General features: G+C 51.5%; 1 protein-coding gene across 2 annotated transcripts in view; it reads right to left on the bottom strand.

Annotated features, from left to right (window-relative positions):
• PAX5 (paired box 5) overlaps positions 1–12,257 on the bottom strand; it is a 251,331-nt gene that overhangs the window by 231,214 nt on the left and 7,860 nt on the right. For both annotated transcript variants that reach the window (XM_029056299.1, XM_029056300.1), the window contains exons 2-3: positions 8,026–8,191; positions 3,878–4,075 (exon numbers count right to left, since the gene is read on the bottom strand). In XM_029056299.1, the coding sequence (XP_028912132.1) occupies positions 3,878–4,075; positions 8,026–8,191 (364 nt within the window). The remainder of the gene's footprint in view (positions 1–3,877; positions 4,076–8,025; positions 8,192–12,257) is intronic.

The following is a 12,257-nucleotide window of genomic DNA, read 5'->3' as shown; positions in this document are numbered from 1 at the left end:
CTTTCGTAACACGGAAAAGCAGTTTAGGAAGAATCGTCCTAGAGAGGCATCTCCGAAAACTTAAAACAGGAGTTTCCAGGATTGCTTAGGGAGAGTTGAAGGAGCGTGGCCTGAGAGTGAGAAGGAAAAAGGAGCCTGCCAACAGAGAGAAGACCGGAAGAAAGTTACAAAGAAATCAGCTCTGAGTTGGATCTGGATTCATCAAGGTAAGGGAGCAGAGTAAGGGAAGGAAAGTCTGGATGCGAGTGACCGGGGGAGAGGGGCAAGGGGGAGAGGGGTGAAGGAGTAAAAACTGCCTTCAGAGAGGGTACTTTGGCTAGACCAGGGAACAAGCTAGACGAGCGGCGGAGGCGGGATTAGAACCCACGGCCTCGGACTCCCAAGCCCGTGCTCTTGGGAGACGAGCCCGTGGGGACGGGGACCGGGGAATGTGTCCGTTCATTGTTGTGTTGTACTCTCCCAAGCGCTTAGTACAGCGCTCGGCACACAATAAGCGCTCAACAAATACGACTGAATCAATGGATGAAAGTTTCCATCCCCTCTGAGAGAGGCCTGAGGGGGCCCAGAATCCAAAACCCAGATCCCCCTGAGAGGGGAGGCAGCAGTAAAATAGATCTAAATCGCAGGTTCATTCATTCATTCTTTCAATCGGATTTATTGGGCGCTAACTGTGTGCAGAGCACCGCACTACGCGCTTGGGAAATACAATGCAGCAGTAAAGACGGACGATCCCTGCCCACTCCGGGCTTACAGTCCGGAAGGGGGAAGACAGACAGCAAAACAAGTAGCGATACTTAGAAATATGGTCTCAGATCCAACTCGGCCTCCTGGGGAGATGTCCAGATCTGGGATTCCCTGTGCCCGACCCGGACCCTCGGGGCCGGGTCCGAACTGAATTGCCTTCATGGGAACGGAAGAAGGCAAAATCCCCCAGAGGGCTTTTGCACCGAGACAGTCCCTTGCTGGGAGACTTCCGAGTTCCGGGACCTTGGACTCGGTTGATTCGCCTTCTCCACACCTCGTTTCTCCTTCTTATGAGGAGCAGCACGGCCTTGTGGCAAGAGCCCGGGCTTGGGAGTCAGAGGCCGCGGGTTCTAATCCCGCCTCCGCCGCTTGTCTGATGTGTGAGCTTGGACAAGTCACTTCTCTGGGCCTCAGTTGCCTCAACTGTAAAATGGGGACTGAGACTGAGCCCCACGTGGGGCAACCTGATTACCCTGTATTTACCCCCACGCTTAGAACGGTGCTTGGCGCATAATAACCGCTTAACAAATACCGTAATCATTATTATTCTTGCTAGCCAATGGCCACTGAAGTGAGGAAATGGCAGTCGGCATTCGATTTTCTAACCTCCCGAACTCCTCTTGAATATCCTCCGGTGGCTTCATGATCTAGCTTTTGATTATCCGTCGCGTACTTGAAGGCATTTCAAATATTTGGGCCCTTAATGTTGCTGAAAGCTTAGCGATATGATCACCTCAAAACTGAGGCCAAATTAATAAGACGGTAAGCTAGGCCGGCTTTGCACATTACCGTTTCCTGAAGAAGCCATCACCCCTCTGTGTATTGCTATCTAGAAGCTGCAGCCGACTCTCCGTCTTACGTCTCTGCTCTCTATTAAGAGGGATCAGATTCCTACCGCTACTACTAGAGAATTCCCAGTCCCTAGTTCCCGATTCCTACTTCCTCCTGGAGACGCGGCGTGGCTCAGTGGAAAGAGCCCGGGCTTGGGAGTCAGAGGTCGCGGGTCCTAATCCCGGCTCCTCCACTTGGCTGCGTGACTTTGGGCAAGTCACCTCACTTCCCCGTGCCTCAGTTACCTCATCTGCAAAATGGGGATTAAGACTGTGAGCCCCCCGTGAGACAACCTGATTACCTCGTCTCTACCCCAGTGCTTGGCACATAGTGAGCACTTAACAAATACCATTATTATTACTAGCGTTTTCTCTTCTTCCTCATCCTGCTCCTTCTTCTGCTCATCCTTCCCCTCCTTTTTATCCTCCTCCTTGTCCTCTTCCTTTTGGGGAAGCGGCATGGCCTAGTGGAAAGAGCCCGGGCCTGAGAGTCACAGGATCTGGGTTCTCGGCCCGGCTCTGCCACTTACCTGCCGGGTGACCTTGGGCAAGTCACTTCAGCTCTCTGTGCCTCAGTTTCCTCATCTGTAAAAACGGGGATTCAATTCCTGCCCCCCCCCTTAGACTGTGAACCCCGGGGGGAACCGGGACCGTGGCCAACCTGATCAATCTGTATTTACTCCAGCGCTTAGAACAGTGCCTGGCACATAGTAGGCACTTAACCAACACCATAATGAATAATAAATCATTATTAGCAGAGGCCCACCCGCTGACCAAGTAAGAAGCGGAACGAAGAGCCATAATTCTAACCCCGGCAGTAGTGCCATTCTTCTAAAATGGCGTCGGTAAGAGCTAGCGAAAAATGGGCACACCGGTAGAAATTTCTAGGGGCCAGGTACATTTTTGAACCTGTCGGCCAGGACGGCGTCGCTTGCTTGTAGCTGCAAAGCAGCTGCTTTGACAGTAGCTCGCTGTGGGCAGGGAATGTGTCTGTTGTCATATTGTACTCTCCCAAGTGCTTAGTGCAGTGCTTTGCGCACAGTAAGCGCTCAATAAATGCAATTGAATGAATGAATGCATTTGAGCTGAGGCGCCCGGGCAGGACCCTGATTAAAAGCCCTGCCTACATCCGCCCCCTCTAAATCTGCTCCGGCGAGCATTAAGCCTCCCTCTAAAGAGGCTTCCCATTAAATGTGGATTTTTCTGGTCCCCTCCAGTCCCTCAACCTGCAGCCGTGCCAGGGGTGAAGCCCCCAAGGGTTGCGGCGGAAGGAAGAACTGACCGGGGAGCGGCAGCATCAGACCCGGCGGCCAGCCCCCGGCAAGATAGCCTCCTGACCGGTTTCGAAAAGGCGGCTACCCTCGGGGCCCTGCTCATCCCACACTCCCACCTGAAAAGAAGCTTTTCTGCTTTTTGATTCCTCGGGCAGGATGCAGAACGGGTCACGCATCATGAATCGTGGCAGTGAATGTCTCCAGCCGGTGTTTTGGGCGGGGGGGGGGGCTCGACCGGGAAACCGCCTCTCTTTTCCCTTACCATTTGGGTCTGGGGAGGTGAGGGTTTTTGTGTCGGGAGGCCGGGGCTCGGATCTTGTCAGTCTGCACGTGGCGTTGGGACTAGCTCTTTCGATCGCTGAGCCCAGCGTTTAAATTGCACGCGTCCCTCGGAGTCTAGCTCCTCATTTTTGCCCCTAGCTTTCCTCCCATCTTCTGGTCAGGAGTCAGGAGAATTCAATCAATCCTCAGCTGGCCCGGAGGAGCAGGATACCTGATATTTTCTCCTCATTAAGGCCCGATCCGGCCCCCGTGAGATGTCTAGATGGAAAAGCCCCACCCGGCATAGAAACACCAGGGGTGGTCTTTGTTCAGAAAGCCCAGAATGAAGCATCAGAGGGGACTGTGGTATGTGCCTGAGGTAGACGGTCGGAGGCACCGGAAGGAGCTTGGCCGACGCCTGCTCATCATCCTTCCCTTCCCGAGCCCTGTACCCTCTCCAGTCCCACGGAGGAGATACACCCGCCTGGAGGGAGAGGAACCACGTAGAATCAAGCTTTTGCGACTGTGACTAGCTGTTCTCTTCCCCCCGCCCGCCCCCCCCCCCGCCCCAGATGAGAAAATGAGCGCGGCAGATGGAGCTATTGGACAGGAAAGCCCGCCTACGCCCAACTGGATATCCTACGGGGGGGGCACAGATTCTCTCCCTCCTCCATCGCCTTATTCCATTTGTACATTCCAACCATCTACTCCCCTGTCCCCTCCTCCTGCCCCCCCCGCCCCCCCCCACAAAAAAATCACAGTCTTTACCTGTTAATCGAACTGACACTGGGTACGGTGTCGTTGTCGCATACTCTCTCGGCTAGGAGTCTATCCCTGATTTCCCAGGCAAACATGGTGGGATTTTGGCGTTTATACTCTGCAATCTTTTCTACAACTTTGGGCGTGGCGACCTTTGGTTTTGATCCCCCAATCACTCCAGGTTTAATACTTCCGGTCTCGTAGTACCTGCGATCAAAACGGGGAAGAAATGTTTCGGTTAGGAGGAACTTTCAGTAATTAAACAGGTCAGTTTGGCCCACGACAATACAATGCTGCAGAGAGAAACGATGAACGTCGTTAGAGACGAATGAACCTTCCCTGTCACAGTACGGTACGGAATGAAATTCCTTTTCGCCAGTAGAATTTTGTTCCGGTAACAGATTAACTTGCATTAATTGAAATTGTACCATAATGTAATATGCATTTTTCCCAAGTAGCAGGACGATAGACGCGCCATAAGATTAAAAGTGTGCCGGGGTCCCCGATGAACTAGAAATGTATGTTATTAATCAGAAATAGTGGCAATAATAAAAACAAATTGCCACGGAGAAGAGTTCGTGCAGTGAACCCTCCTAGGGCAATTTCTTCATTTAATGTGAACAGAGGGGTCGTAGTTGGATAGGTAAATGAAGTTCAGGTGAAGGGATATAGTAAAATCAATTTTGGAATTAATCATTAAATCACATCTTGTGATTTGCCTCTCCTCTCTTAAAGATCACGACGTTGTATTTTGCTGGTTTTCAATGAGAATATTTTCTGCTCTTGACTTCTTTCATCGCAACAACATTTAAGAAACGACTAGAGGTTGTTGTTTTTTAAACGACCCAAGTCTTGCCTAGTGGGTGTCGAGAGACAGTTCCATGTGAAAATTCCACAGTAAGGTGAACTGTAACACGCCGGGTCGGGTCTCTCTACCAGACAGACCAGCAGAACGCCTCCCCGGTTGAAAACCCAACTTCTCGAACCACGTTCTGGTGAGTAATGAGTAATGGTGAGTAATGAGTTCGGGAGGCCACCCCCGGAGGTTGAATCGACTCTGACTTGACAGTAACGCGGGGGTCGATCCACAGATCGGAAGGCGAGACGTTGGCCTCCGCCAAATGTTACACGGCTGCCGTGTGAGCTTGGGCGAGTCACTTAGCTTCTCTGTGCCTCCGTTACCGCATCTCTAAAATGAGGAATTAAGACTGTGAACCCCATGTGGGACGTGGACTGGGTCCAAGCTGATCAGCTTGCACCTACCCCAGCGTTTAGGACAGCGGCTGGCACACAGCAGGCGCTTAACAAATACCGTTTGAAAAACCAACAGACTCTTCGGATCGAGAGCCAAGGTAGAGTCCCTACAGGCCGCACCTCAGTCAGGACAGAAGAGGAAAGCAGACGGGATCGACTGGACCCGGGCCTCAGGCTCTCCTTCAAAAGCCACTGTCACTCTCAAATGAGCAAAAAGTTAGAACCCTACCCGCCCCGGCATTAAGACCTCCCAGATGGATCAGCTAGCGTCTTTTGGCTCTACGACCCCCTTCGGCCTAATGTTGCGCTCTTCCAGGTTTTCGGCGATATGACCGGCTGGGGGGAAAAGACCACGGTGGAGAACTCCCCGCTCGAAGGGTTTTAGGTCTGAGGTTGCTTTTTCGCGGGCGATTCTAATTAGAGTGTCGTTCTATCCACTGTGATTATTAGCTGTGAAAATAATGAGCTATGAAATTCCAATTTATTGTTGACAACTTAAATGACAAAGCTCCAGAGCGGCGTTCGGCTTCATAATGCAAATATAGTTAATGACAAATCTATTGAAATTTTGAAGAGCTAAAAGAGTTAAACAGAATCAGTGATCTGTAAGGTAATGGTTTACACGTTTCATCTACGGCGCTGCCGAGGGAAACCCGTTAGTAAACCTGGCGTGACAACCCCGCCGTCCAGGCAGGATGGGCCCTGGTCACTCGAGGGAACCCTAAGAAGCGGGGCTTAAGAAGGATCCAAAGATCTAGAAAATAGCGATCCTCCCAGGGTCGCACTAAGGGGGCAAAAAGAGGGAAAGAGAAAGATCCTTCCTGTGTTTTCTCTCGACTTTTTAGTGCGCCCCTTGGAGAATCACAATCTTCGTCATATCTGAACCCCTCTTCAGCTTGTACCTTGACCGGCATAACAATCCTCAGCTCCAGAAATTCCCCGTGATCCGCGGCCACGTTTGCCTGGAGCGAGCGCCTTTTCCGAAGGGAACTCTTCCCGGGCAAAATCAAGTTTGGACCCTAACCCGCTCGGGACGAACCTAACGTCAACAGGGTTTATGCCAGGATTGACGGTTTTGGAGCCTCGGACGATTCGTCCTAGTTCTACCACTTGCCTGCCGGTTGATGTTGAGCCAATCATTTTAACTTCGGTGGGCCTCGGCTTCCTCATCTGTCAAATGAGGATTCAATTCCTGTTCCTCTCTCCCCCTTAGACTGTGAACCCTATGTAGAATAGGGACTGTGGCTGATGGAATCGTATCTGCCCCCGTGCTTAATAAAGTGCTTGGCACTTAAATGCCTAAGAAATATTATCATCATCGTCATTATTGATAGTCCAAGCCTGCACTCAGCAGGTTCACTGGGTGGACAAAGAACATCTGGGGTTTTTCCACACACCCCCTACACGCGGCCTCCTTTTTCCCGCCTGTCTCGAGCATCCGGGCCGCTAGCAGTGGGGTGGAGAAAGCACACAGAGTACCCAGAACGTCCCCGGAAGCAGCTGCCAATCAGGCAGGCTCTCAGATCCATTAGGAGGTACACTCAAGGATGCCCTCACTCTTGGCCAAAATGTCCCCTTTGCCCGAGCTCGACCCGATATCTTTCAGCCGTACTGTGTTCAGATGGAACAAAAAAGGATTAGAAGCAAACCCCCGTCTCCTTAGCTAGCTAACGAGTCAGATATCATTAAGATAGAGGCCGAACCCAAGAAACTTCTTCGATTGGCCACGGGGTTTGACTTCCGCAGACGTGACCTAGGTTTTGTGCCTGGGCTTTCAGATCGGTTGGCAGAGTGAAAGACTAGCAAAGGTACGGAAACACCGTTATTAGCGATAGGGGGCTTCAGCAACTGGGGATGACTGATTAAACAACTGGGCCTTCCAAAGAGACACTTACTGTCACTGGCAATGTTCCATTTGGAAATGGATATTTTCTCTAGGACTCTTAGAAACCAATGCCCCTTTAACTGGGGAGAATCTTTATAACCAAGAAATGTCTGGAAAGAAATGGGTTAAAGGGGGTCAAAATACCACAGACTCACAGCGCCCCCCACCCTCACCCCACCTTTAAAAGCACCAGCAGGACCATCGATTCTCAAATATCGCCTAAAGGACTACTTTTTCCATCGTAAATGGAAAAAGAAGGAGAGAAAAAACCGAAAAATGAATTATCAGCATGCCTGATGGCCTATAAAATCATTAGACTGCATGCTTTTGGTATCTAAAACCTGGGCCAAGGGCCAACTAAGTTTGCAAGTCAAAACCCCATTTTTCTGAATCTAAATGATCTCGAGAATCTAAATCAATAATGACGAAATCTGTCCTTTTGGACATTGTTTTCAGCAACTCCAGATGCTGAAAAGTATTTTCAGATAGCAAACTAGTCACAAGAGTGACTAGTTAACAAATCCAGTGTTACGTTTTGGACCAACGAAGCATTTACTTCCCAAAAGAATGACAAATGTAAAAGAAGATCATGAGTAACTTGGTGAAAATAGCCTTTGTAGATTTGACTGTTAAAAATGGAATGTCCTTTCGAAAATCAGAGTAACTTTCACCGAATGACTCAACTTCTGGATTTTCCACGTGGCAGTGGATGACACATAGATGCGCCTCCTGGTTCGTCGCTGATCAGGTGGAGGAAATTCACAAGGGCTCACTACTCGTGGGTTCTTCAGAACTATGTGCCAGACATTTGGAAAACGAGCATTTTTTCACTTCTGCCCATGTCTGACTCACAGCGTGCTCATGTGTGGTTTGCAAGGTCACTCGCCTATTCAGTCGAAAGGTGCTGGCAATTCTCAGAACATTTTCATTTCCTAGTATATATCTGTCATCCTTTTCTCGGGAAGTATTGCTTTCTGTCAATACTATGAAAATGAAGTGAATCCGGGTCTCCCTTTACCTGCCGAGAATTTTGCTGACACAGCCATGGCTGACCCTCAGTTGTCGGGAGATGTCGCACGGTCTCACACCTTGATGGGCAAGTTCCACAATTCTCTGGCGGACAACATCAGGGAGTGGGCGGCCGTTCACAAAAACACCCCCTAACTGATTCACTCCTCCATGTCCTGGAACACATTGGAAAAGAAAAAGGGGGGGGGGGGACGGGAAGAAGCGGGGAAAAAAAAAAACGGTTTGGTCATATAACTGATATTGACAAACCACGGTCTTGTGTCACCCTCCCACCGCTCAGAAGTCATCTACACTTTTTTAAACAAGATTTTCGATGTTTTTGTCTACATGGTTCTTCCCACTAACAAGAAATTCCCATATTTTCTTAATTTCAAAGTCTTCTCAGAGGATTCCTCGCAGGCTCTGGATCTGGACTTAAACAAGCAGCCTTTGGAAGAAGAGGAAGGGGTTTTCTTTACACCATTCGATTTTATTCCATCGTCATATACGACAAATGAGTTTTGCTGCATTGTTTCGAATCCCTGGAAATAATGCTTAAGTTAGTAAAGGGGACCGGGGAGGGTGGGCGGGGGGGGGGGGGGGGAGAATAAAAACTTGGGCGAATGTTTTTAGCCCTTGTAATTTACAGTGGCCTTTGCAGAAGGATATTGTGCTCCCACAAATGAAATGAAATGCCTTACAGGGTCCAGTATATTATTCTTTCCTAGCAGATTTGTGCTGTTCACCTTTAGCAAGGTGAAACATATATTTGGTTTGAAACCGGGACCCAGTCAGATGAAGAGCAACTAACTATGTAGCACCAATGAACGTCTAGAAATCCTATACAGCACCCGGGAAAATATTATTAACCTTAAAGCTGTTAATTATCCAAACAACATACATTACAGAGCGGTGGAGCTGACACCGAATTGGAGCAGTTACTAGTACGGCTGCAGAAGTAATAAGGAAATTTCTTCATTTACAGACTCTTTAAACTGTACCGATGGGCTGTTGGAAGAGTCAGAGGAGATAAAAATCCACAGCAATATCAAACCGTTTCATCATTAATCCACTGCGGGTCCAACCTGATAGACATCTTCCAGACTCTCAGAGCACATCGTGAATGCCTCTAAAATATTCCGTTTCCTAAGCTCCTTCCAAGGGAAAAGGCAGTAGCCATTCGGTGGCCGCTCTGAAGTGTTTCCAAGTGAAGCTTTTCATCCAAAACGTGGCTTGGGAAGCTTTCGACTCCTGCTCTCTCTCCCAGAAAAGCACACCGAACGCACCTCCGGAGGAATCTCGGCCTGATCCTTTTTTCCAGGCCGCCACATTTTCCTTTTGGAAATCTACCTTCTTGTTGGAAAACTCTGCCAAGCCAAGGAACCCCGCCCATCCCCTCCCCCCACATCCTCCCACGACACCCCCCTCCAAAAACTGCCCTAAGCATTTTTTTTAAAACCGGAAAGCAATTCCACGGCTCAGTTGGAACAAAAATACCCTTCTAGCCCTCGTGGTCCTTCTGGTTTAGGTAGTTCCGTTCGAGGACACCGATGGTGAAGCAAAACAAAGTGCAGAACAAACGGCGCAGAAAGGAACGAGAGCAAATCCTGGAAGGGAACATTTCGGATGAACTGGGTGAAATCTGCCACGTCCAGCAAATAGTAGTTTGCCCAGAAAATGAAGCCGTTTAAAAACCGGGAAAAGGTTCGGAACTGTTGCTCTTTCAAACTAGCCGGCCACCGTGGTCGTGCCTCGGAATGTTCTCCTCTAAAGAAAATCACTCGGAGGAATTTGAAAAAGAATGATGGGAGTGGGCCATTCATTTGGAATCCCATTCCCTACTGATGCCTTAAGGACCTGGCTCGGTGGTAGCGAAAGGCTGAACTTCCTCGTAACTCTAGGGCCATGCATCCGGCCCCAACATTTATTAATAATAATCATCATCATTTATGGTGTTCGTTCAGTGCTTCCTAGGTGCCAAGCACTGTTCTAAGCGCTGGGGGTAGATACAAGGGAATCAGGCCGTCCCCCTTGGGGCTCCCAGGCTCAATCCGCATTTTACAGATCATACTGTTGGTATCTGTTAAGCGCTTACTGTGCGCAGAGCACTGTCCTAAGCGCTGGGGGAGATACAGGGGAATCGGGTCGTCCCACGTGAGGTTCACAGTTAATCCCCGTTTTACAGATGAGGTAACTGAGGCACAGAGAAGTTAGGCGGCTTGCCCAAGGTGGCACAGCGCCAAGTGGCAGAGCCGGGATCAGAACCCACGTCCTCTGCCTCCCAAGCCCGGGCTCTTTCCACTCGGCCACGCCGAGAAAGACTCCGGCACCGAGAACGGCCCCTCGAGAACTGGATCGGGGGCGACACGAGAGCAGCCTCTCCGGTCATTTAAAGGAAGTTGCAAAGGAGAGCCCGTTCAGGACTGACTTTTCGCGGGAAGATTTGGAAAGGAGAAAGGACAGAGGTGGAAAGGCGGAGGGCCGGGGACAGGTGCGGCCTTGATTCCCGCCTCGGCGCCTTCCGCCTAACTCCCCCTCTACTGGGAACAAGGATCTTTCTAGGAACATCTCTGACGCTGCTGAGTTTCCATTGAGCAAACGGGTGCGCCCCATCACCGGCACGCCTTCCTCCAAAGGCCCAGAGGTGACTTTTCCTGGCTTGAACTGTGGTGTCTCACCGGGGTTTGGGGGGGGGGGGAACCGGTCATTATAGTGGGGGGGGGGCGGGCAAGGGCAGAGTACCTTCTTTAGCCTGGAATTAGAGGGATCCGAGTCTCCCCAGGACCTCGATTATCCTGGTTCGGAAGGGTGAGCGGGGAAACCCCTCAGCCCAAGGGTTCGGGAGAGAAGGGAAAGGAATTTCAGACCCGCCTTCGGCTTTTTTTTTTTGGTGGGGGGACCCCTCTGGCGCCTGGAAAGCATTCAAATCCGCAGTGGCCGGCCCCGGGTGGCTCCTTCGGTTCCCTGAAGTCTGGGAACTGGTCTTGTACCCGCCCCCTCCACACGGCTTAATGGCTAGAGCCCGGGCCCGGGAGTCAGAAGGTCGTAGGTTCCAATCCCGGCTCTGCCACTTGTCCGCTGGGTGACCTTAGGCGAGTCACTTCACTTCTCTGGGCCTCAGTTCCCTCATCTGGAAAATGGGGATGGAGACGGTGAGCCCCACGTGGGACGGGGACCGTGTCCCACCCGATTTGCTTGTATTCCCCCTCCCCTCCAGCGCTCAGTACAGTGCCTGGCGCGTAGTAAGCGCTTAACAAATACCACGATTACTATTATTGCCCCGGAGCGATAATCGTCTGGTCTGCGAAGAGCAGTGTCTGTACGCCCGTGTGTAGCCTGTAGGCTCGTTAGAGGCAGGGAACGGGCCCCGCTAATTCTGCGCTCTTGTACTTCTCCCAAGCGCTCAGTACAGTGCTCGGCGCACAGTAAGCGCTCCCTGACTGCTTTATCCGGAGGAAAGGCAACGGCCCGGCCCGGACAGTGGGGCGCGGGCCGCGGGGCGTCGACTAAGAGTCCCGGGTGTTTTGCAAAGCCGAGTTCACTGGTTTTGAATGAAAACCGATCTCCTCCCCGCCTCCCCGCCGCCTCCCCCAGGCTTCGGCCCGCTTCGGGCCTGGAGGACCTGACCGAGAGATCCCACTCTAGGCTCCCTGTCCTGTTCTCTGGCGTCGGGCAAGTCACTTAACTTCTCTGTGCCTCAGTTTCCTCATCTGTAGAAGGGGAGGGTGGAGACTGTGAGCCCCGTGAGGGACGGGGGCTGGGTCCGACCTGGTCACCCGGGATCTACCCCAGGGCTTAGAACACACAGTGAGCGCTTAGTAAATACCACAACTATTATTATTATCCTCTCCATCCTCTCGCCTCCTGTCCCGCTCGGCCCCTCTCCCATCCCCTCTCCCCTCCCCTCCTGCTCTCCTCTTGAGACTCTTGCTCTCTTCTCCCTCCCCACTCCCTCCTCAGCGATGCCTTCCGGGTCGAGGAAGGGGAGGGGAGGGGGGAGGCGTTCGGGCCGGCCCGAGAGGCCTCGGCCCTCTCCAAAGCCTCTGCAGAGCCCTTCTCCGAGCGGCTTGCCGAACAAACTAGCCAAAGACAAGTTCGTGGCGAGTTCCAGAAGCCCGGGGCCAGGGAGCAGCAGCTGCCTTCCGTGTGACCTCGGTCAAGCCGCTTAACTTCTCCGGGCCTCAGTTCCCTCGTCTGCAAAATGGGGGTGAAGATCGGGAGCCCCACGGGGGACGACCTCAT

This window comes from Ornithorhynchus anatinus, chromosome X5 (assembly GCF_004115215.2).
Source record: "Ornithorhynchus anatinus isolate Pmale09 chromosome X5, mOrnAna1.pri.v4, whole genome shotgun sequence".
In the NCBI taxonomy this organism is placed as follows: domain Eukaryota; kingdom Metazoa; phylum Chordata; class Mammalia; order Monotremata; family Ornithorhynchidae; genus Ornithorhynchus; species Ornithorhynchus anatinus.
Note: the sequence above shows the minus strand (reverse complement) of the source record. Positions and strands in the feature narration are given on the sequence as shown.